The sequence below is a fragment of the Gobius niger genome (genome assembly GCF_951799975.1).
Source record: "Gobius niger genome assembly, chromosome: 12".
In the NCBI taxonomy this organism is placed as follows: domain Eukaryota; kingdom Metazoa; phylum Chordata; class Actinopteri; order Gobiiformes; family Gobiidae; genus Gobius; species Gobius niger.
In genome coordinates this window covers 20,991,380-21,016,048 of record NC_136863.1, presented here as the reverse complement: position 1 = coordinate 21,016,048, position 24,669 = coordinate 20,991,380, and the positions used below count along the sequence as shown (strand labels likewise).

The window sequence follows — 24,669 nt, the reverse complement described above, 5'->3', positions numbered from 1 at the left end:
TAATCAATTCATCGACAACTAATCAATTATTGAAATAGTCGACAACTATTTTAGTAATCGATTAATCATTTTCTAGTAAACACAGAGTCAAAGAGGGCAAAAATGAAAATTGTGTATTTTTTATGAAAACCTACTTTGTTTTTATAGTTAGGGTCTGTAGTGTTTTGCGCATTGAACATCTTATAAATATCCATCTGTCTCATCCAGTCAGTAGCAGAATTGATGTAAAAAAAAAATAAATAAATTGGAAGACAGGAGACCCTGTATCAGGCACCCACACTTGGTTAGTGGTGTTATGTTTTTATGTTTCCTGTGTTCAGAATCAACCATTCAAGGAGAGCAGCGGAATGTGGGCCCTGAAGGTGCCCATCAAACAGGTACTTTATTATTTATTCATTTATTTGATAGGGACATGTGTGAACAATGAACATGTACAACATCTACAACATTTATATCCAAGGCTAATTTGCAATGTCCGTCCCTATTTGCTGTCTAGTTTAGATTGGCCAGGCACTAGGGTTGGAAAATTATCTGAATCTTGATAAAATCCTTTTATTGGAATTCCATTGAATCATGGAGGACACAGCAACACAGCACTTAGATATTTGTGTTGACTAAATCCAAATGAAAAGACTAAAATCATCCAAACTTCCAATGACCTAATATACATTTTACTTTACTGCCAAAGGAACAGGTCGGTGCTTTGTTCACATGGAGAACAAACATGAAGATTGATTAAATATGATTATATTATTATAAATGCAAAGTTGACGAATGGTAAATGGTTTCAACCTACAGTATATAGCACTTTTCTACCCTCCTTTATCTAGCTGGTGTCTGTGTGAAAACTGTCTCGCCCATTCTTTTTTGATTCATTTTTTTTCTGTTCTAGAACCTGTGAGAAGGGCCTGGTCAGCTGATGAAGTGCGAGCAGTGGAGAAGACCCTCATGTTGTTCATACAGGAAGGAAAAGTTCCAGGGAAGTTCGATTGCATGGCTTGCATTGAGGCCTCTCCAGAAGAACTTCAAAATCGAACCTGGTCAGGCATTAAGTTCTACATTAATAATCGAATCCATGCAGGTAATAAAAAAAGCGCAAAAAGAGCTCGATAAAGAGTTAAAAGAGTTAAAAAAGAGTTAAAAAGAGTTATAAAGAGAATCAATCTTAAATGGCTTATTCAAATAATCAATCTGACACTTAAATAGAAATACACATTTTGAAAGCACAGGCTCAGGACGTGATTTTATCATTGTTATTCCTTTTATTTGTAACAGCTGTTTCCTCTTTTATTATTAATTAACATTACAGTTTTTCACTTGCCTGGCCACCCGCCCACTACTGCTTTTTGTTTCTGTTCAAAAGACCATCTGAGATTTGATTGGCTGTTTGCAAAGTTCCAAAACTAAAGAGTTATTTGTGTATATAAAATAAAATGTTTTATAAAATCAAATTTGTATCTTTGTAGTAGTAGACAAAGAGTAATCAAAAGGATTACTCGATGTGTTGCACTGATTTTCTTCATATTAAAGCAAAGAACCAGTCATGACTATAAAAATACTGTAACACAGATATAAAGTAACATAATGGGGACCGGAGTGGGGGGTGGGATGGGGGGTGAGTGGGTCCCACAAGGCTGTGTCATGTTAGGGTGACCCTACTGACTAGAAAACACGAGTGTGTTGTAGGTTTCAGGTGACTGCTTTGTTAAATAAAAATTATCATGATTTTAGGAGTTAAAACCATGTCTCTAACTCATTCAGAAAGGGTGGACCCCGTAAACACCCAGTAAACCGGTGTGTATCTGAAGTTCAAAGTGACCCCTGTGTTAGCAAAAAAATATCATGATTTTAGGAGTTGAAATGACGTCTCTAGCTCATTCAGAAAGGGTGGATCCCACAAGGCTGTGTCTTGACATGGGACCCCACTAGGTAGTATAAACGGGTATGTGTGTGTGTGTGTGTGTGTGTGTGTGTGTGTGTGTGTGTGTGTGTGTGTGTGTGTGTGTGTGTGTGTGTGTGTGTGTGTGTGTGTGTGTGTGTGTGTGTGTGTGTGTGTGTGTGTGTGTGTGTGTGTGTGTGTGTGTGTGTGTGTGTGTTCTTGTAAAGCATCACATGTGGGGACGTCCACCTGTATACACACCAGCCATGTGGGGACCTAAAACCTTATGAGGACCTCATTCGAGGTCCCCAGAGGCACAATGCTTTTAAACGGCTAGAAATGGCCTCAAGATGGGCCCCATGTACTTTTCCTGAGAAGTCCCCAGAATGTCCAAAACCTGAATTAGTGTGAGTGTATGCGACCCTAGTGGACACACTGAGGTACTGCAGTCCCCATATGACACCATGTTCTGGTTCTGTGTATCACAGGTCCCCACAAAACAGCGCCCCCACAAGGTGGCTGTTGGTACTGCATCAGTCCTCATATGACACCATGTTCTGGTGGTGTGTATCACCAAGTCCCCACAAAACACCACCACCATGTGTTTGCTGTGTTTTACTGCACTTATTACAACTTCAACCTTTGTAACCTTTTACATTATAAATACATGAAAATATTAGTTGTTTTCTTAATGTAACATACAATTTAAAAAAAGCAAATAAGCAGGATATGAGAAATACAGTAACTGGTTTTCTTAAGTTACTAGCTACCACTGCTAAAACTAAAATGGATATATTTTATTGGTAAATGGTCTCAACTTATATTGCACTTTTCCACCTACATACTGTAGGCACACAGCAAGGAACCATTCACTCTCTCATTCATACAACAGTGTACGCAGACACTTGAGGCATGGAGGGTGAAGTGTCTGGCCCAAGGACACAAGGTCAGTACGCAAATTTGAACCCCCGACCTTCTGATCATGAGACGACCCGCTCCACCAGCTGTGCCACAGTCACCACCATAATCGTTTAATGATTATTATTTCAACTTAATTCAATATAAGCGTAATGTTAACATGATTTGTTAACACAGACAACCCAAAAGAAAATCATAAAAAATAAAATAAATGTTCTCTTCAGCCTTCAGCCCTATCTGCAGAGGGACTTTTATCTGCCCTGAGTCTATCTATAGCCTGTAGGAGCGATCACTGTTATTGTTTGCCTCCACGATTTTTACCAGATGAAGGTAGAAAAGTGCCATAAATGTGATTTAATGTAGGCTTCACATGACCAGGATTTCACCAGTCTAGAGCTGTGGGCTGTGTGGAACATGCTGTAGGTGTCTCCAGAGCAGTAGCCTACCTAAGTGTTGGAAGTGAATATCCAACATCCAACGTGAAACCAACTTCAATGTGCACCACATCATTTGCCTCCCATGAACTTTCATAGCGGCCTCTATCTTTTTATCTTCACTACAAGGGCGTTTATTAACAGCGCTGTCTGCTTTGAATCAAGTCTAAATCAGTCATTAAATCTATGTCATTAACCATTGCGTGAATATTTGTAAAGCACTTTGAGTTATTTTGCATGAATGGTTCTCATCAAATACAGTTGATTGACTGACAAATAGAATTATAAATTGGCTTGTCTGAGTGTTGGGGAGGGACTTGTGTCCTGCTTCTGCTCCTCCCTCTCACCTCTCTGTATGCAGGGGCTCCACCCTCCCCCATGGCTACTGGGTGTGGCTTCTCAGCTGTCCCCTAAGATTGGCTGCATCTGGCCTGGTTGCTCAGCTCAGTCCCAGCCTGGTCTCCAGCCACCTTTGCCATTTTTGTAGTAAAACTTTGTAATAAAATTGGTATTTAACCACCCTTCTGGTTGCTTTCCTCATTGAGCCGGTCGGGACAATTTGTGAAAAAGGAGCTATATTAAAGCTGTTAATATTGTTGTTTTGTTTACAATAGTGACGTTTAAAGAACAATTAAGACTGAGAGGTCCATTAAAACGAACTAGAAAACAAACATCTAGGGATGCACCGATAGTATCAGGTATCCAGGACCTAGGAAACAAATGACAAATTAAGCCTTGGAAAAAATGATTAATAATAATGAAAATTATATTCAATTAAAAAAAAAAGAATAAAATAGCATATGTAAGATTCTCATATAACTAAATCTACGTTTCTCAGGTAAATGGGTAACTACTAACTAGTCTGCTATGATATGTCTATAAACCATCTATACACAAGAATGTTTGAGAAAAATGCATGGTACTCGTTTTGGTATTCGGTGTTGGCAAGTAGGCTACTCAAGTCAAAGTACTCATAACAGTTTTAGAAAAAAGTAGTATCGGTGCATCCCTATCAACAATAACAACAGACTGGTGGTGATGCTCCATCATGACACAAACTGGGATTAACAGGTCCTCATAATGTCCATCTCTAAACTGTCTCATTATACAAAATGGTGGCTTGACTACATCGTGATACACAAACCTGGGTTAACAGGTCCTCATAATGTCCATCCCTAAACTGTCTCATTATACAAAATGGTGGCTTGACTACATCGTGATACACAAACCAGGATTAACGGGTCCTCATAATGTTCATCTCTAAACTGTCTCATTATACAAAATGGTGGCTTGACTACATCGTGATACACAAACCTGGGTTAACAGGTCCTCATAATGTTCATCTCTAAACTGTCTCATTATACAAAATGGTGGCTTGACTACATCGTGATACACAAACCAGGATTAACGGGTCCTCATAATGTTCATCTCTAAACTGTCTCATTATACAAAATGGTGGCTTGACTACGTCGTGATACACAAACCTGGGTTAACAGGTCCTCATAATGTTCATCTCTAAACTGTCTCATTATACAAAATGGTGGCTTGACTACATCGTGATACACAAACCTGGGTTAACAGGTCCTCATAATGCCCATCTCTAAACTGTCTCATTATACAAAATGGTGGCTTGACTACATCGTGACACACAAACCTGGGTTAACAGGTCCTCATAATGTCCATCTCTAAACTGTCTCATTATACAAAATGGTGGCTTGACTACGTCGTGATACACAAACCTGGGTTAACAGGTCCTCATAATGTTCATCTCTAAACTGTCTCATTATACAAAATGGTGGCTTGACTACGTCGTGATACACAAACCTGGGTTAACAGGTCCTCATAATGTTCATCTCTAAACTGTCTCATTATACAAAATGGTGGCTTGACTACATCGTGATACACAAACCTGGGTTAACAGGTACTCATAATGTCCATCTCTAAACTGTCTCATTATACAAAATGGTGGCTTGACTACATCGTGACACACAGGTAGGCTATCAGCTATGTGCTAACTACCGACCATTGCACAATATTTTACAAAAAAGAAAACATTCAATACTACATTGAAAAACTTTTCAGTTTATAAAGTTTTAGACAAATCTTCAATTGAACATTTTTTATTCTGTGTCCAAAAGTTGGAGCATAGCTGATTAGCAGACATCATGCTTTAAAACTCTTAATATTTAATTCTTCTTTTGAAATCAATGCTAAAAATAAATTGGATATTAAGGCTTTAAGTAGCCTGTGGACACAGGCACAATTTTCACTGTAGGCATATGTGAAAATGCCATTCCTCCTTCGTCTAATTTATTTAACCCTTTGTCTTTTGATATTCTTTAAAAAATTAGCATTGGTTTGTTTTGGTTTGCAAAATCCCTGGCCGCCATTTTGTATTGCGGGGGAGGAGCTAGTGGTGCCACTACCCGTGCTCTGCATCTCTCTGCATCTGCGTCCACGACAGATGTCACGTAGCTTACAGTCAACAAACTGGTAAGTCTTTTTTGGAGAGTTAACTATGTTAGACATGACAAATTAGTTTGCAATGTTCATGTTCTAAGATATGTGCTCAAAAACGTTTCAAAAACAGTGCTAAGTACTGTGGCAATGTGCTAGCTTTTCTGTTCATTTCTACCACAATATAAAGAGACAGACTTATTTTTTGCTCAACTGTCTACTTGAAGGAAGGTATATGAGGCTCTTTTTTTTTTAGATTAGATTGTTGAAAAGTTAAGTGGATATTAGCTTGATTAGCTAGCTGCATGGTGGTTAGCTATCATGCTAATTGTACATTAGCAAAACCAGACTCACGTGGCCTCACTTTTCTTTAACAAGGAATACATTATACAGTTAAAACGTTGGAGTAAAGTAATTAGACATTTATCTTGAGCTCCACAATACTGGTGGGCATTTTTTTGCATTGGGTCGTCCATAACTTTTCTGTCTGACCCAGTCTTAGCTTTGAGAATAACCATAACATTGAACATGTTTAGCATAGTGGTAAGAAGCTGCTGTAGCACCATGTGCTGTGGGAAGTGGAGCTGAGACTGCCACAGAGGCATTAAACATAAATAACTCATCTAACAATGGGACAATAGACTATGTCTGAGATCTCAGGACGTTAAGCAAAGATTGTTCACAGCTACCATAGTTAACTCAACTTTATTTTTTCAGCAACAATGAATGAGTCGAAGGATAAAGAGGGACATGGGAAATCTGAGGTGAGCTGTTTTTTCTTCTTCTTGTGAACCACTGTACTGTATAGAAAAGGCTTTATTTATTCATTCATTTTTTAATACATGTATAAAAGGAATACCACTACATGGCCATAATGTTTTATCCAACGTTTTAACCTTTAGTCTCATGCTGTTCATAGGGCAGATACATGTAAACACTGCGAGTGATTTTTTGTTTTGTTTTGTAGTCACAAGTAAGATATTTTCGTTGGCTGCAGACATTGAGAAATCACCACGATGCCTGTGTGGCCCGACAAGAAGAATGGCTCACAAAGGAAACACACAAGAACTTTGAAATTACATCACTACCTCAAGTTGTAAGTCTGTGCATACAATATTGTTTAAGGCAAGACACTGCAGGGTAATGGGCTATATGCACAGTGACCCCACGTGATTTCCGCCTGGACAGTCAGCCAGACGCTGTCCTTCCTGTCCGAATTAGCAGGTCCCACAGAAATGAAGCAATAGCTTAAGATTTGGTAAAGGACAGAGAGTAAAAGTTCAGATGTGACTGGAGCAGGTTAGAAAATATTACATGAGACGTAACGACTTCACTGAAGGAAACTCTGTGTTCATAACGTGGATGTTTTTGTCTTGAGGCTAACGCGGCTAACACAAAATAAAAAATAAAACTAGCGAGGCGTTTGGAACGAGCCTGCGCAAAAAAGAATCGTCCTGTTAGTTTAAATTATATTTACTTGTTTACATGTTATATTATCATTTTTCAACACTAGCCTTTAGCTCTAAGATAAAAGCTCCGCCCTTACGAGCGCTGGCGTTTCCTTTGGGACAGATTCACAGTGAACATGATGTTTGTAACACGTTGCTGTGACTCCATCAGTAACTCGTTGTCCTTAATCAGATCCTGAGCTTCTCTACATTTGTGTGGGACCCTGCTAATTGTGAATGTAAACGATCAGCGACAAGAAGTCCAGCGTCTGGCTGACTGTCCAGGAAGACGTCACGTGGGGAAACTGTGCATAAGCCTATAAGGAAAAAAATAACGCCCCATAGTTAACCGGATATTTTAATAAAGAGTTTTCTACAGCAATATAAACAAATATCTCTGTCCACATGACAGATTATGCGCAAAACAGATTACTCTATCCCACGAAAGTTATATATTTTCCCAACACTTTTTTTTAATATAGCAAATAAGTTTGACTTTGCATTTTTTTTGATTTTGCTGAAGTTTAGCTCAGCCACTCAACTCATGGAGAAACTTTAGCAAGGTCAACCCGTCAAAAAAAGGTCTCTCTGTCTAATGAATAAGTTCTGACTAAAAAGAAATAAAGAAATCTGCAGCCGCAGTGCATGTGACGTCGCGCAGCTCGGAGAAAGGAGTGGCTTCTGTCCAAATCGCCAACAGAATGAGTGGACTATACACTACTATATAATGCAGGCCTATATAGTGAATGAGGGGTTAGGGACTAGGGTGGACATTCGGACACAAGCCAGGTCTGGTCTCCTGTCCAGACCTGTTCACGTCCAGGTCTAGTTGCGTCCAGGTTGTGTCCTGTTAAATGACTGCATGCCCAAATCCATAATTGAGTCTTGTCTTTTTCAGTCAAACCCCAGAAAGGATGACATGTCCACATCTGAAGGCAGCCAAGATGAGTATGTCCCAGATCACACAAAGAGCAGCACAGACAGTGAAGACGACGATTCATCTGCCCACCAGAAACAACCACATAGAAAGAATCTGGATCAAATAAATATAGATCCACAAGGTAAGATAAGTTTCACAATGCCATGTACTGTTACTTCCTGTTATCTATTAAGTGTCCTGGTAACCATTTCATTTTTGTTTATAGAGGGGGTCATGGAAGACACAGAGGCATCAGATGATGAAACTGATCCAATCTCAGCCCCAGATTCGTCATCTTCAAAATCTCCAGGTATTTGAACAAGTAACACTTGACACATGTGGGGGAGAGGGAGAGGAGGCGAAGGACACAAAGGGAGGAGACCAAGGACAAGAAAACAAGCCAATTATTTCCTGTATTTTGCTTAGATTAATCTCATTATGTCCACAGGAACCAGGAAGAGGGGAGAGCCTGCACTCCAAAACTTTCAACCAGGAAGTGAAGATCATATCCCTGGGTTTTCTTCGAAGTCTCCAGGTATTTTAAACAATCAATGAAGGAGAGAGTTTGGCTGTTTGATTCGGGAAGAAGAGATTCAGGACAGAAGAGAGAGTGTGACCGGGGAGAGGAGACGGGTGAGAGAGATACAGGACAGACATAGGGGAGAGAGGAGGAGACTGAGGAGAGAGATGCAGGACAGGCGGAGGGGAGAGAGGAGGAGACTGATGAGAGAAATACAGGACAGACGGAGGGGAGAGAGGAGGAGACTGATGAGAGAAATACAGGACAGGCGGAGGGGAGGGAGGAGGAGACTGAGGAGAGAAATACAGGACAGGCGGAGGGGAGAGAGGAGGAGACTGAGGAGAGAAATACAGGACAGGCGGAGGGGAGAGAGGAGGAGACTGAGGAGAGAAATACAGGACAGGCGGAGGGGAGAGAGGAGGAGACTGAGGAGAGAAATACAGGACAGGCGGAGGGGAGAGAGGAGGAGACTGAGGAGAGAAATACAGGACAGGCGGAGGGGAGAGAGGAGGAGACTGAGGAGAGAAATACAGGACAGGCGGAGGGGAGAGAGGAGGAGACTGAGGAGAGAAATACAGGACAGACATAGGGGAGAGAGGAGGAGACTGAGGAGAGAAATGCAGGACAGACGGAGGGGAGAGAGGAGGAGACTGAGGAGAGAGATGCAGGACAGGTGGAGGGGAGAGAGGCAAACGGATGAGAGGGAGGAGGGGAGTGAGAGGAATAGAAATGGGAGAGGAAGGGGGAGAGAAGACGAAGGAGAAACGGATACAAGACAGGGATGGAGGAGTAAAGAGAGGGAGACTGGAGCGAGCAACACAAGAGCAACAGAAGTGGAAGGATTGGTACTGGTCAGAAATGTCTGATAGTGTTGCAGAATGAAGTGATGATACATTTTATGGGAGAAACATCCAGGAACTTGTGCTAAGTCCCCGGCCCCTCTGGGCAATGCTGAGCAATGCTCAGCATTGCGTCTCTATAATTCTGTGGGTCTTCAAACACGTGTTGACGTTGGCATTAGTTACTGTGTGAACCATGTATATATTGCTCTCACAATTTATACATTTAATATAAAAGGGACAGAAATAAAGCTGAAGCTGTAATTACCAAAAAAAAAAAAAAAACATAAAAAAACAATTTCATGTTGGTGAGTGAAATCAATGATTTCTTTATGCCCATAGAACCAAGGAAAAGAGAATGTTTAGCTATATACTAGTTTAGTTTACTAATAACTTGTCTTGAACACTCAGGACAGACGGGAGGAAAGGGACTGCAGACACGGACGCCAACAGAAGAAATGTCTACTTCCACTGGTAAAGCTCATTCCAACTACTTGCAATACAATTGGTTATTGTCTGTAAAGTCATAGTAAGTCATGTCTATGTCTTTGTTGTCGTCTTGTTATATTTTACTTTTTTTTTTTTTTTCTGCATGCCCTTATGGCCTTGTAGATTTAAAGTTTGTATAGCTTATTTTTATCTAAATTCTATGTTTGTTGCACGATTGTACTGAGAAACATTGCTAGTTTGTGAACATGTTCTCAAACAATGGCAATAAAAAGTGTTCTGATTCTAGTTTTTGCATATTTTCCAGGATCTAAAGGAAAAAAGAGAGCGTGGACAGTGCAGGAAGTGAATGCAGTAGAAGAAACCCTCATGGACAACATTCAGTCTGGAAAGGTCCCTGGTAAGGCGCAGTGCATCCAATGTATTGAAGAGTCTTCTGGGGCACTTCAAACAAGGACATGGGAGGGTGTCAAATTTTACGTCAAAAACCGGATTGAGGCTGGGAGACGACAAAGTTGTAAAAGAAAGTAATAAGTAAGTAAGTAAGTGCTTATGACACATTAGGTACGATGACAGAAACCGTTTTTGTAAGAGTTGGCTAAAGAAAACGTTGTTCTGTTGTATATATATTTTTTGGCTTTTATTGATCCTTAAAGGAACAGGCCACCGTGTTTCCATACTGAGATATGTTCTTATCTTAGCTTTGACGAGTTCTTTAGGACCTGTCTGATCTTCCCCCGTGGCTTCAGTCACGTAAACACAGCGCAGACGGCGTTAGCATTTAGCCTCTCCCTCTCTCCTCTATAGCTCCAAAACAGGTCAAGATAGTATAATTATATATAATAATATAAAGTATAATTACACACAATTAAACAATGTGGATTTTCTAAGCGGATAAAAGGGGGGACTATATTGTAAGGCGTAATAATACCAGGAGTAATTTGGCATCCGCACAGTAAAGTGAAGATTACTGTGCAGTAAAGTGAAGATTACTGCGCGGATTTCGAACTACTCCTGGTATTATTACGCCTTACAATATAGTTCCCCCTTTTATCCGCTTAGAAAATCCACATTGTTTAATTTTGTGTAATTATACTTTGTAGTGGAACACTTCACGTAACCATATTTAAATCGGGAAAACGTGGAAGAGCTTGGTAGCTTCTATCTTGACCTGTTTTGGAGCTATAGAGGAGAGAGGGAGAGGCTAAATGCTAACGCCGTCTGCGCTGTGTTTTTTCGTGACTGAAGATCAGACAGGTCCTAAAGAACTCGTCACAGCTCAGGTAAGAAACATATCTCAGTATGTACAAACAGTTGCCTATTCCTTTAAAGGAACAGGCAACTGTTTTTTCAGTCTGAGATATGTTCTTGCCTGAGCCTGATTGTGATTTGATGTGTGAAACCATAGACATTAGCATTTAGCCTCTCCTCCTCTCCTCTATGTGGCCAAATGGGGGTGAAGTTAGAAGCGACCAAGCTCCTCCACGTTCCCCCTATATGGTTATGTGAGATCCAAGTATAGTTACACAAAATTAAACATGTCAATTTTCTAAGTGGATGAAAAGGGGAACTATATTGTAAGGCGTAATAACACTTAAGAAGCACTTTGGCGTCTTACTACGCAGATGTCGAGGTGCAACTACTCATGTAACTGTATTTAAATATGGGAAACGTGGAAGAGCTTGGTGGCTTCTAACTTAACCCCATTTAGCCCCATAGAGGAGTGGAGATGAGGCTAAATGCTAACAACATCTTTGGTCTTTTTGACTGAGTGCACGCACAAAGACCAGACGGGTGCACATTAACTCGTCTAAGCTCAGGTAAGAACATATGTCAGTATGGAAAACCGGTGGCCTGTTCCTTTAAATACAGGAAGTAACAGCTAGAGGTAGAGTTTTCATACTGTTGTGCAATCGTAAAGTTATGCAAGAGTCTAAAGTAGAGACCTGTACAGGAATGGATTTTGTGGATTATGTTTTGGTCTGACCGCCCGTTCCCGCCTAAGGCTTTATGAATCCTGACCGATCCTACAAAATTAGTGTCGAGTCCTGCAAGTCTCGTGAGAATTCCCGCCCGTTGCAGGTCTCTAGTCAAGAATTAAACTTTCCCTCCAACTTACTCGTGTTGAAGAACATGCATGATAAATGGCAAACCGTTGGGCGACAGACCCATGTTCACTTTTTTGTAAATAAATATTTCATTGTTAATGAACATTTGTTGGGCATTGATTTTTAAACCTCCTCCTTTTTCCTGTTAACCTATCTACCAACATTCAAAAATAACAAAAAATACAAGAAATACCATTGTCCCCACTATTGCCATCTGGTGGTTGTTTCAGGTACTACATAATAGACAGGTCCCCAAAAGTCACCAATTACCGGACAAAAAATAAAAAAGAAAACTTAGGAGATTTTGGTTCAAAATTTGCATCTGGAGCCCAAGGCTCAAGAAAAAATTTTGAGAGTGGTTTTGGTGGCTCTATTCCCTTAAAAAAAATGGGGTCCCCATATGGAGCAGTTTGCCTTGAGGTCCCCATTTGTACTGATTTACAAGTATGTGTGTGTGTGTGTGTGTGTGTGTGTGTGTGTGTGTGTGTGTGTGTGTGTGTGTGTGTGTGTGTGTGTGTGTGTGTGTGTGTGTGTGTGTGTGTGTGTGTGTGTGTGTGTGTGTGTGTGTGTGTGTGTGTGTGTGTGTGTGTGTAAAACAAAAAAGCAAGAAATACGAGAACAAAACACAACCAAAAAGGACAAAAACGTGATAATCATAACGACAAAGAAGCTTAATTTTTTTTAAATTCAAAAGTGTTCCGGCAAAGCCTTAAAGGGATATTTCAGGATTTTTGACATAGGGCCTCATTTCTTAGTTATCCAGAGTGTTGTTAATTTCTTGAGATATATATATACATTTTTTAATTTATGCAGTCCTTGTATATGAAGAGTTTAGTGGTGCTAGGCTAGTGCTAGGCTAGTGCATGTCTATGGTAACTAGTAGCCTGCAATAACAACAGTCTGACCCAAGCACAGTGCACCTGAGGAAAATCACTGAAATATCCCTTTAAATTAAACTGGCCTCATACTCAGGTTCGGAAACACCAGACGAATGTGGGTGGTATTGAACAAAAATTCAGTTCAGTCTCTATAAAACTAACTTTTTCAGACCAGTGACAATGTGGTAAACAAAAAACACTGAGCTAATAAATCATACAGTTCATTTTTATAAATCGATTTAAAAAGTAGACATCGGGACCAGGCTGACTGATTGTAGCTGGTCAAAGGGGGTACTTGATGTTCTTGTGACCAGCTCAGTGACACAACAATATTGTAATGAAGCCGAGTGATCACACTGAATCACCCTGTGTACGAGATGCAGCTTACGCAACATATTGGGTAGAAAAACAGAAGTTCATAATCCTGCTGCTGATGCGGATCCGTCACCTGCTGAGGTCAAAGTCGCTCACGGACGAAAGACGCAAGGGGATACACTAAAAATAAAGAGGGAAAAATATGAATATCTCACCACAAAACTGACCCCTGCAATAGAAAGCGTCTCCGCCTCTCCTGCCTCTCCGCCATAAAGAGCACCGTCCAACTTGAGTGGCGCATAAATACCTCATAGTCGCTCAAATCTGCTTAGCGGTGACAGTCGAAATGAAGATTTGAGGATATGCAGCGTGATCTATGCCTCACTGGAACTATTTACACAAGAGAAAGTCCCAGATCTATAAAGATAAACGACTGTTAATATTAGGCTCCCAGCTGAAATGACCGTGGAGGGAAGATGAGTCTTGATACATCGCGGGATAATTGTCTGCAATGCATCACACTGTCTGAGCCGCAAGAGCGAAAGATAACGAGGGAAAACGGAGGGCCCGCGCTAATCAGCCATAACTTTATGACAGGCCGAGTGAATGAAATGGATTAGACCATTAAGTCCTGCCAGTGGGCTTGACGTACGAGGGGCCATTTTGATAAACAGTGAAGAGGCGGGAGATGGAAAAAGGTATTTTGCATACGAGATCGGAGCTTTGATTGTGTTGTTGTATTGGCTTTGTAAATCGGCATTAAAATAAACCAGTGGAGATTTCAAAATGTTATGTGATGGAGTGCTGGTGCTGGTGCGTGTTGGATTATCCATTTATTTATCTTTGCTAATTGGCATTGCAGCTCTTTTCTTTATGTGTTCAGGCTTAATGTAACTCTAAAAACCATGCTATTTGCAACAATCATGGCGAATTTTGCTCATGACATTTTTGACTCCAATCTCTATGGGTTGGATTTAAGAGTTTGATGTCCAACCCATATTTAATCAAATTGTAAGGCATTGGCTAAAATTACTAATTCAACTCTTGCACCTCACAAGCAGACAATGGTGTAAGGTCCTGTAGCTGTTTATTTAATCAATCCTGTATGATCAAATATTGTCTCTTTTTTTAATTATTGTTTTACCTCAAGTCAAAGCATTGTCCCCTTTCTTTATTTTACAGACAGAGAAAATGTTGAGCTTTGCACAAGTTTTTGTCTTGTGTGGATAGTCCAAATGTTTGGGGAGACATAAACCTAGTTAAAAAACATTGATTTCAGAGTACTCACGAACAAAAGAATATACAATGAAAATCTCTATATGAGTAATATTAAGGATAAATGAGAAAACATTTTGAACTGATGGAAAAAAGAGCGACTTTTTTTTTTTTTTGGAGGGGTAGTTGGAAGGAAAAATGAGAGAAAAACAGGAGATAAAGAAGAGAAAATAGGAGAGGAAGAAAAGAAGGAAAAGTGTGTGATTCCTTATTTATTTATTTTTTCTCTCAAGTTAAGACTATTGAGACTGTACTCATCTTTTGTTAGGTCTTTTTTTTTTGTCTATCACCTGAATTTGCTCAACTATTTAAATACTTAAAGCTGTTACTGCAAGATCATATGCACAATCTATTTTCATTAATAAGTAAATGGAAAAACATCTGCATTTTAGTTTTCTCACTCGTCTTTACTGAAGCTAATTTCTAACCTAAAATAGGACGTCACATGGCTATCAATGGCTCTCAAGTGATGATAAATGAGGCCCATTACCACAGTAAGAGAAGCCCATGGATATGTGACTGCATCCTGAACCAGACAGTGATGAAGAAAATGGGTGCGTTCACAGTAAAACACAGTCTCAGTCTGGGGTCTAGTGAGGCAGAGCATGATGATGACTTCTGACAGGTGAAGTGAACTTTTTCCACTTGTTAACCTCAAACAAGCACCTAAATTTTGTGGGACGTTCCATTTTCCAAGAGGACAGTAGAATGAAAGCTGGAGACCTTAAAGCTGTGGTAATCAAACGCTTTTCTTGTCGTAAAGTAAACTTCATTTGGTACCATAGATTTGCAACAGTAAAGCAGATTATGTGCGCTGTTGTGTGTCAAAATGTATTTTTCTCTAGTGCGAACCAGGAAGTCAGATTAGCACAGTGTTAGCTTTCTCAACTTTGTCTCACTATAAACTCTGAGGCGAGCTTTATTAACTCAAGTAAACAATTGGGATGTGCGGAAGGGTCTAGAAATGTGTTTAGGCAACAGCGATATTTTACTCAACTCCCTCCGGCTTTCACGGTTTGATTCAAATATTACAGCTTTAAGCAAATCTTTGGAGCCTCACAACTCTCAGGCCAGTTAAGAACGTGTGCAGCGCAACCAATCCCCAAATGTTCATGCTCCAGTGAGGAGTAAAAAAAAAGTAACTCGTGCTACTGTGAGTAAATCTTTTAGTGAAGAATCTTCATTTTGACGCGTAAAATGGATTTGTGTTTTGTTTACTTAATTCATGATTCTTCTTTTTGTATATTATGGTATTTTCTTTGAAAATATTAAAATGTTCATATTATTTCATGTTTTGTTTCTCATAATGTATATATGTCATTATTGAACATTAATCAAACTTTTACTCTCAAACAGTTATCGTATTTTACGTACTCTAAGTCGCTCAGGAGTATAAGCCGCACCGTTGACAAGCCTCTCCCGGCAGCACGTCGTTCAAGCATCCATTTGCAAACTCGTTCCTTTAGCTGTGGCCATTTAGCTTCTAGCTTTTGTTGTTTCCTTCATTGCAGTAAGAGTAACCTCCGCTTTTCCAGTCCCTCACTCCAAACTTTATTATTATTAAATTTTTTTTACCGTTTTTTAAAATCTTCAGTGGTTCAGGAGTAGCAGATACTGGTACCATGACGCTAGGGGCCGACATTGCTGCAGTACATACAGGGGTGGCAGAACAAGCTAGTCTTCCATAAGCTACCATTGCACTTTAAAAACATTAAAAACAACTTTAAAGCCTGGTGCCAAATTTTCCTAAACTTTCTACAGCCAGATATTCCTCCTGTGATGACGCTGGGTTAGGCGCAATTACAGGGACCATGGCTAGTTTTCCTAAGGAATATTTTTGAAATCTCGTATACTAATGAGGGCCGGACTTTGATTGACAGGCCGTTAGCTTTAGAGTTAAAGGCGCGGGCACGGCTACGAGCGAACTACGCGTAAAGCGAGGGCCGAGTCTACAGTGAAGATCCCGCCCTTATGCCCTTTTTAGGAACATGCTACGTCAGAGCTGGGTAAGAGGAGTCTGTAGATCCGCCATGATTTCCCCCTCGAACGTGGTTATTATGGCAAATGGGGAACGTAGTCTATTAATATTATGTCTATAACTGGTACACAAGCCTAGAGCGCCCTCTAGCGGCTGTCAGTGTGAAAATAACAAAAATCTGAAGTTAGACATTTTGATATATAAGTCGCACCTGAGTATAAGTCGCACCACAAGCCAAACTATGAAAAAAGTGCAACTTATAGTCCGGAAAATACGGTACTCAGTTCTCACAGTAATCTTTTAACTCACGTTACTCTTACTTGAGTAGATATTTTAGCTTCTCTACCCACCCACAGTAAAAGAACAAAATCACGCCAAAAGACTAGAAACTATTGTGAATTACCTTCTGTAATGAATGAATCAAACTGCACTTTAGAATTCCTATCCAAAGCGCTTCTATTACTTAAGACTGATAATGCAGTGAATTTCATCAGTCTTGCACAAGTCTTCAACAGTTCCCATGTTAGTTGTATAATTTAGCTGATCTGGAGCACGCCTCGTACTTCCAGGTAGCAAAATGCTGCTCGACTGCTCAATGCTTGGAGCTAGAACGCTGTTGTGAAAAATAGATCACAGCTGAGGCACAGAGCAGATCTTTCACACGTTCAGCCTTAGATTCATGAAAGAATATTTCAGTCATCAGTCAGACATCAGTTTAAAAAAATAAAGTCATTTCACTTTTGAGCATGGTACAGAATAAATTACATAAATACATGTGGATGACAGAACCGGTAAGTGTGAAAAACGATATTAAGTGATGTTGACGTTAGTCAAATTGCACATAATTCCAGTTAGGAGCGCTCATGTGTTGTATATTATAGGTGTGACAGTAAATTGTCTCGATTGAAGCAGATAGTTTGGGTGCAGCGTGCATGTCTTGCAGTCAGCAGCTTCAGTGACAGAGCCCCTCCTCCGGGAGCCGAGAGGAGCCGGAGGGAGAGTCTTCAGAAAAACCAAGGACTTTAGATGCTGGTTGCCTAGCTGCCGTTTTCAGACTGGTTTCAAGGACTTCAGCGCTGCTTTAACGGCATAACCATCCGAATTATTTACGAGTTTATCTTCAAGTTGCGTGGATGTAATGATAATTCACCTTTGTTCAAAAGTAAGAACGGAATTCCAATGCTTTGATGTGTTGAGCTCGTAAAAACTGGCCAACAGTTGTAAAAGTTAGACACAGAGCTTCTCGAGTTCAATTATTGTGCAGGTCCCATACTTGCGGGGATATTTTCAGATATAGTTTAGATTGAGCTATTATCTAATAATTTAATATGTCAACTCTCCTTGTATACTGGCTTACAGGAAACTTTATGGCAGAAGAATGAAGGGTTGGACAATATGACAAAAATAACTTGATGATCTTCTTTGTTCTTCCAGGGCAGGCGATTTCATGTGAATCATGATTCACTTGGAAGTTAAGTGTCTTTTTCAGGTATCCAAAGCTTTCTGCGAACTCAGAGAGTCGACACCCACTGTGACTTAAAGGGGCAAGTTGGTCATTTTATACTCACTACTGCCACCTAAGGGGTTACGCGCAACTGCAGCTTCTATATTAAGCTCATGCATGATGGCATTTCGGACCCGAATTAACAACTATCTGATGACAATGCAGGATCTTAGCGGCAGTTGTGGTGAATATGTCTGGGCTCATTCTGCACATTAGGACATTGCTGGAACATGTAGGGGGAGGAAAATACATAATTTTATCATTTTTAAACTCTGTATAGTCCCTTTAATAAATCCGCCTGGACAGAGACTAACACATGACATGGCATTTGTCTGAGGTTGAGCCAAGAGTTACAAGAAATCATGGCATATCTCTCTAGTATTTGTGATTACAATATGATTCAATTTATGTGGTGCACACTCTTAGTGATTTATAAAAAGGTAGAATCAAAAATTATCCTGGGTTGGGATATATTTACTCAGCTACTGGATTGGATCTGGCAACATAAAGTAAGGAATGGAAGCTCATTTGTAAAGCGCTTTCCACAAGACACAAGTCAGAAAAAAGGCTTCACAGTGTAGGGGATTTGTCCGTCACTCACTCCACACATGTTGGTGAGTGAAGTTCCCCTGGGGCAGACTGACAGAAGCTCCACGGCACACATCTGCCCCAACGTCCTCCTGACCACCACCATTCATTCAGGCACACATCATTCATCCTGGCCTATTGTACATGTTTTTAATGGTAGGGGAAACCGATGTAACTGGAGGAAACCCACGCAGACGCATGGGAGGAAAATGTATATTTGAACATGTTTAACTAAATAAACAAAAATCCTACAAACCTCAAGCATAGAAATATTGTTAAACGATTACTTACATTTGAAAAATGCATCACAGAAGCAATGCAAGTGTGGAATAAAATAATCAAATATTTCTGTGATTATGTCACTGGCTGCTTGGTTAATATTGGGGTCAGTGCGCAGCAGTTGGTCAACTATACCATGACAACACCACATCTCTCCAAAGGTGCTTGTGGTCAGGTTACTTAATTTACTTGCACAGAGTATCCGCAGCTTAGGGGCCTTAAATTAGCTCAGCAGTGAGCAGTGAAGAAGACTATAGCCTCAGTGGCCAAGATCCCATTAGCTCAAACAGCCACATTCAACACACATGTAAGAAAAGACGCTGAGGCACTACTGACACCACGGCAGCCCCCCCTCTAGCCATATCAGTGTCTAATCTGACCAAACATTCACGCTCTTCTCCAACAAAGATACCCCCAATGAACTAACTGCTTTCCTTTCATTATATTGATTGAGTGAAGTGTTACGCAGTGTGGTTTTAATGCATAATTGAGTATTTGTTTATTGAAACTATCAAAGTTGCACTGCACTGTACAGGTCCTAAAGGTCAGCATGAGAGCTATTCTATGGATAGTCTTAGTGCACAATTGGAAACCGAAGCGATTATATAAACGTCTCCTCCATTTAGCTGGGACTTCCCAATCTTAATCCTTAGGTCAAGATGGTGTCCTCTGTCCGCAGGTGGCCAATTTCAACTTTACTGTGCGCTCACTGTGGCCTAATTAAAGCCGTGTGGACACAAAACACAAACGTTTACAAGCGCACAAGCAGTCCTTGCTGCCAATACAGTAATACTACAATGTGCTTTAAATGTTTTTTGTATTGTTACAGTTACATCACCAATAGTTCGAGCATTATAAATAATACCGGTTTTGCACCGAAAATTATTATAAATGCTAATTATATTTAACTGTGTGGCCCATGACTCATTTTCAGTAACTGTATTGTGGTAAAGTTTCTGTTTCATTTGAGGGGTCTTAGAATACAGGTACTTTCCTAATATCAAATAAATACCTCACAGTAACCATCATTTAATTTCAGTTTCATAATCAGAACAATGAGAAAGAGAAGATCAAAACAGCTGGGGAAAAGTTTAGCTTTACATCATTCTGGGCTGTGGGGGCATTTGCAAAGTGATTTTACACCTTCCTAATTAATAGCAAATAAGTTCACAAGAGCTGGTGTAGCAAGTCGAGCTACATGATTTCTTTCATACACCACGTTTATGCGTGATTATAATACAAATCAACATGAGTATTCAGAATACAGTACTATGATTGGACAAAGTAACGGAATATGTTACTAAATACACTTTAAGCAAAGTGTTCAGTATTCTGTAACTAAAAACCATTGCAAAGTACTCCAACACTGAGAAAAAAAAAATCAGCTCAGGATTGTATTAAGCTGAATATGCTCAGCAAGTTAAGCGTTACATTGCAGTAGCTGGTGTGTTATGATGCTTCTGCATAAAGCCCGAGGTCATATCAAAACAAAACAACAGCAATATATAGTTATGGAAGACAATACAGTACAAGTAGTCCAAAACAATATACTGCTGATACGATATAGTAGCACTATATTCACCTTATTCCAGATGCTCGCGTGGGCGCCATAAATTGTGCCCGCCCCCTTTTCTCCTATCTGTTAACATGGGACTGGAGAAGTCCAGATAAAATCGGTCACTACCTGAAAACAAAGCCGTTTTCAGGCCGTGCAGAGAAACGGTGCAGTGTTGACTTGTTGGTGCAAATGAACATTGGCCATTTTACACAAATCAATCATCAGATTTGAGCCGTGAACTTTTTCCCTCATTCTCCGTTTAATGAACGGGCGTCGCGCTCGACCGGAAGTGTCAGGACAACGGAAGTGCCGAGACAAAGCAAATAGAGGCAAAAGTGGGCGGGGCGGAATAAGGTGAGTAGTACCTGTAGAAGAGGCAGACAAACTCCACACATACCGGTTTGCACGGTCCAGGGATTGAACCTGAGACCTTCTTGCTTGACCTAACCATTCAGCCACCGTGCCATAGTAGAAGCAGTAGTTTCAGTAGATGTAATAAAAACAGAAGTCAAGACAAAAGTGGTAAAGGTGACAATAATAGCCATAGTGGGCAAATGATTATAATAATCATTCTGTAACACAGCTGGTCGGTCCCAGTGACATATTTGACATTTCCTTCTTGATTAGGAATTCTTTGCACAGCGGCAGAGCCACATTATGACTAATACCAGGTAATACTACTAATTTGGAGGTGTGCGTTGGTCTGTGGGTGGCGACACACGTTTTTCTCCCCCTCCTTCCCACCTGGTCATTGACAAACTGCAAATAAAGATAATGACTCATGGTGTTATTCAAAAGGCTTTTCTCACATAAAGGAAGAGCCTTGGGGAAATCAAAGTGCCGCGAGGTACAAGCTGCATTTGCCGAGGTGCTGACTACAGACCGTGAATCACTCATCTGTACGAGCGTTTTACAGAAACTGGATCACACAGACAAAAGATAAGGTTGTGCTGAAAGCAAACGACACCGTAACTGCAGCCACACAAAACCAGAAATGTGCAGAGTTTGGTAGGATTTTGGAGATTTAGGTGTTACTGCTGATAAAAACTTGAATTTCAGAGTATTAAAGTGTATAATTCCTTATATGAAATACTAGCATTTCTGTAATAGGAGTGTGAGCTTGCCTCTCCTCAGGACCGACTCGTAACAACACCAGCTCGTCTCCGGGGAGATGCTGCTACTTTGTTTGACTGTCAGTAGCCAAATATTGAGCTTAATACATCCAAATGGCTTTATTTTGATAACCCACAGCAAAGCAAAGCCATTATGTAGGCGTCTATCCTCATAATAGGAGCACACTTGGTGTTGCTGGCAAGTTTGCTTCGTGATTGGCTTACATTTTACATAACCCAGAATGTTCCGCAGTGTGTCTTTAACTTTTGTGATTGTAAACATAGTAATGAGACTGGCTTTTTGTTTTGAGCGTGCTATCGGACTGATGAAATTGATATGCAAGATGTAAAACACTTGCACAAAGAGTTGTACATTTATAATTTATCCCTTTATTTGGTATTCAGCAAAGGCCATTTCTAAGCAGCTCGGCATCTTATTAAAATAAATGGACCTGTGCTGAAATTGCAGAAAGCTGCATAACAATAATCATTTCATACTATGGATTCCCGACAGCCGTATGCGTTTACTTAATGCATAAAGCAGGAAAATCCATGGGCAGAGTGAATTGATTTCTTTATTATTCTTCTTTGTATAGCCTACTTTTTGTATAATACTTTGGTTAACATAAACGTTAGACATAATTTAGTCCATTTTAGATCTACTTTAGCCCCCCCTTAGACTCTGTTTAGTTCTGATGTAATCCCGATCTCGGCCTGGTGGTGCTTGGTAAAGTCTGAGAATAATTGGCTTAACAAATATGCCTGTACAGCACTGAACATGTTGGTATCGCCATAATAAACATGGTAAGATTTCAAACTGCCACACTTGTTTAGTCGTTGCTTGGGAGATTAATGTTCATGACTTGTAAAAGCTGTAATTTTGCATACTTTATGAACCACTGTTCCACTATGATCATAAAAACCTCATCTATTTACATAAGGCTTAATATAGGCACGGTATACTGAGCATGTTCATGTCACAGCAATAGATGTAATTTAAGTCCCAGACCGCTGAGTGGTTTACAGAGTACTTACAAGAGGCATGTTTTATAAGCCAGCACGCATACATTTTAGTACAATTTATGGACTTAGAAAAGCACTATGTCACCATGATCATAAGAATGTTCAAAGCCATTTACAAGACGGAAAACGAGCCTGCATTGTTTCGCTTTTTTCCTCAATACGGATTGGCTTCTCTTGTGTAGTTCCACAGGTTTTTCTTATTAAACAAACACATGCAGAATAAGCAAACAGCTGTGTAGCCCAAACCATAACACAGAAGCGTGATGTGGACAAGGGCCCTTGAGTGTCTGACAGGTTGCCCTAAAGTAAAAGATGGGCCAACAGCAGAGATTTCCCACAGGGACAATATAAAACATACTGGCTTCTTTAAAGAGCCTAACATATAATATTAGTATTTAATGTCATTAACAAGAACAATATCTCCAATAGATACACTGGGTTGCTTTGAATGGGAAGCTAGTTTCAGAGCGGCTTGACTTGGTTTTCTGAAGAAAACCTCCAGTAATTCCCCAGGGGAGTCCCTTTCTTAGCCCAGGCCTTTGCCAAATCCTAACAATGCAAACACAGCTACATCAAATCCATTCACTCACACAGAGGGAATAGACTGACTCACTGTGGTATTTAGTATAATTCAGGGATTGCGATTTTACAACAGGCTGAATCAACAGTTTGGGGACCTCCCTTCAGGGCCACAGCTCATTCACAGGAAAAGGGCCATCATGTCAAGCTGCAATAACGGGACCAAAAATAAATGCAAGAATCACTGTCGGCCTCTTCCAAAACAGAGAACTGAAACTCCAGCTCAGCTTTTGTGTTGTTATGTTTGGACAAGACATTTGCACGGCTTAACGAGCTCAAAAACTAATGGCAGCCTGCGCGTAATTGCTTCAATAAAGCCATGCAGCAGCAATTTCTGAATGAACAGTGACATCCAGCATCTAATGACTTCACTATCCATGTCTGGGGGACACAATTTCCCACTCCCAGAAGCCAAATGTGGAAAAAAAAAGCCTGGTTTGCTTGGACTTGTAAGGTCGTGCTGCTCCACTTGTATCCGCGAATCTACACCATCTACAATCAACAGCTGTCAGCCCGCGAATCGTGCCTGTTGTCAGGGCAGTGTCTGGGCTGTACGCAGGCTAATTGCTGCAAAGTTTGGCGTGGACGCGAGGCTGCCCGTGTGTTAGCTTGTTACTCACGTGCCAAGGACTTCCTTAAAGTCAAAGATTTTCTTGATATCATCGACGTGCTTTTTCCACGAAGAACCATCCCCGGACTCGCCGTTTTCTTTCGCCATTTCGTCGCGACGGTGGTGGGGGCGGAAAGGCAGAAAGATAAAGGAGAAAGACGCCGGAGGAGCCGTGCGCTACAGCTGTCTCACCTCACCCAACCAGGCAGCCCCCCGTCCTTAAAAAAAAGCAAAAGTATTTCTCTTCTATGGTGGTGCTTCTTGCCGCTTGTCAGTGCGCTACAGACAGGCAGCCAGGAGCGCGGAGAGGAGGTATGTCCGATAGTCCGAGAGGTTATTTGACTAATCTCTTTGACGTAGCGGTTCAGCGGCGTGAGCTTTCCCGCTGCTCAGTTCACTGTGACGGGGGGGGGAACACGGACAGGCTCTCCTTCGGTGGTGCCTCCTCCTCCTCCTCCTCCGCGGGCTGAGGCAGGCGGTGCGCGGTACGTTAAGGTCGCAGGATGACACCGGGCACTCGCTGCATCCAGGCTGCTGCTGCTGCTGTTGTTGTGGAGCTGTGCCATCGAGGCGCACAGAGCAGACCGCCCCGTGGTTGTTATAGCGATGGGAGTGGGAGGCTGCTGCGCCCGCCCGCCTATCCGTCTGACAGCGTTTGTCCACTGTCAGCGAGAGCCACAAGTGAAGCACTGCGCCAAAACGCACGGGACCAAACCCAAACTCCGCTGGACAAACCGCAGACGCGCAGACATTTACTTTGTCCCAAGTTCATGAATTCACTGAGAAAAACCACAGGGCACAGCTAAAGGCCCGTGGACAGGGCAACAAAAAGCTGCACCTCTCTCCAGCCTAAAAAGTGATCCTTCTGATATAAACTCATCCCTGTGAAGGATGTTAGGGCCACTATTAACAATTTTGAGCTTCCCTGTTTATTGTTTGCAAACAAAACAAATCAATCACAGGGAGTTTGTATACATTTCAAAATAGCCATTGTTTTACAT

At 40.9% G+C, this 24,669-nt stretch overlaps 1 protein-coding gene and 1 long non-coding RNA gene across 2 annotated transcripts in view; one reads left to right on the top strand and one right to left on the bottom strand.

Annotated features, from left to right (window-relative positions):
• camk1db (calcium/calmodulin-dependent protein kinase 1Db) overlaps positions 1-23,897 on the bottom strand; it is a 46,811-nt gene extending 22,914 nt beyond the window's left edge. Inside the window, exon 1 of the mRNA XM_079567929.1 lies at positions 23,679-23,897. Coding sequence (XP_079424055.1) covers positions 23,679-23,776 — 98 coding nt within the window. The 5' untranslated portion in view covers positions 23,777-23,897. The remainder of the gene's footprint in view (positions 1-23,678) is intronic.
• Positions 7,935-9,995, top strand: LOC306971605. Its single transcript, XR_013793463.1, has 3 exons — positions 7,935-8,197; positions 8,282-8,365; positions 9,826-9,995. It is a non-coding gene; the product is annotated as an uncharacterized lncRNA (long non-coding RNA).
• Positions 23,898-24,669: the final 772 nt, after the last annotated feature.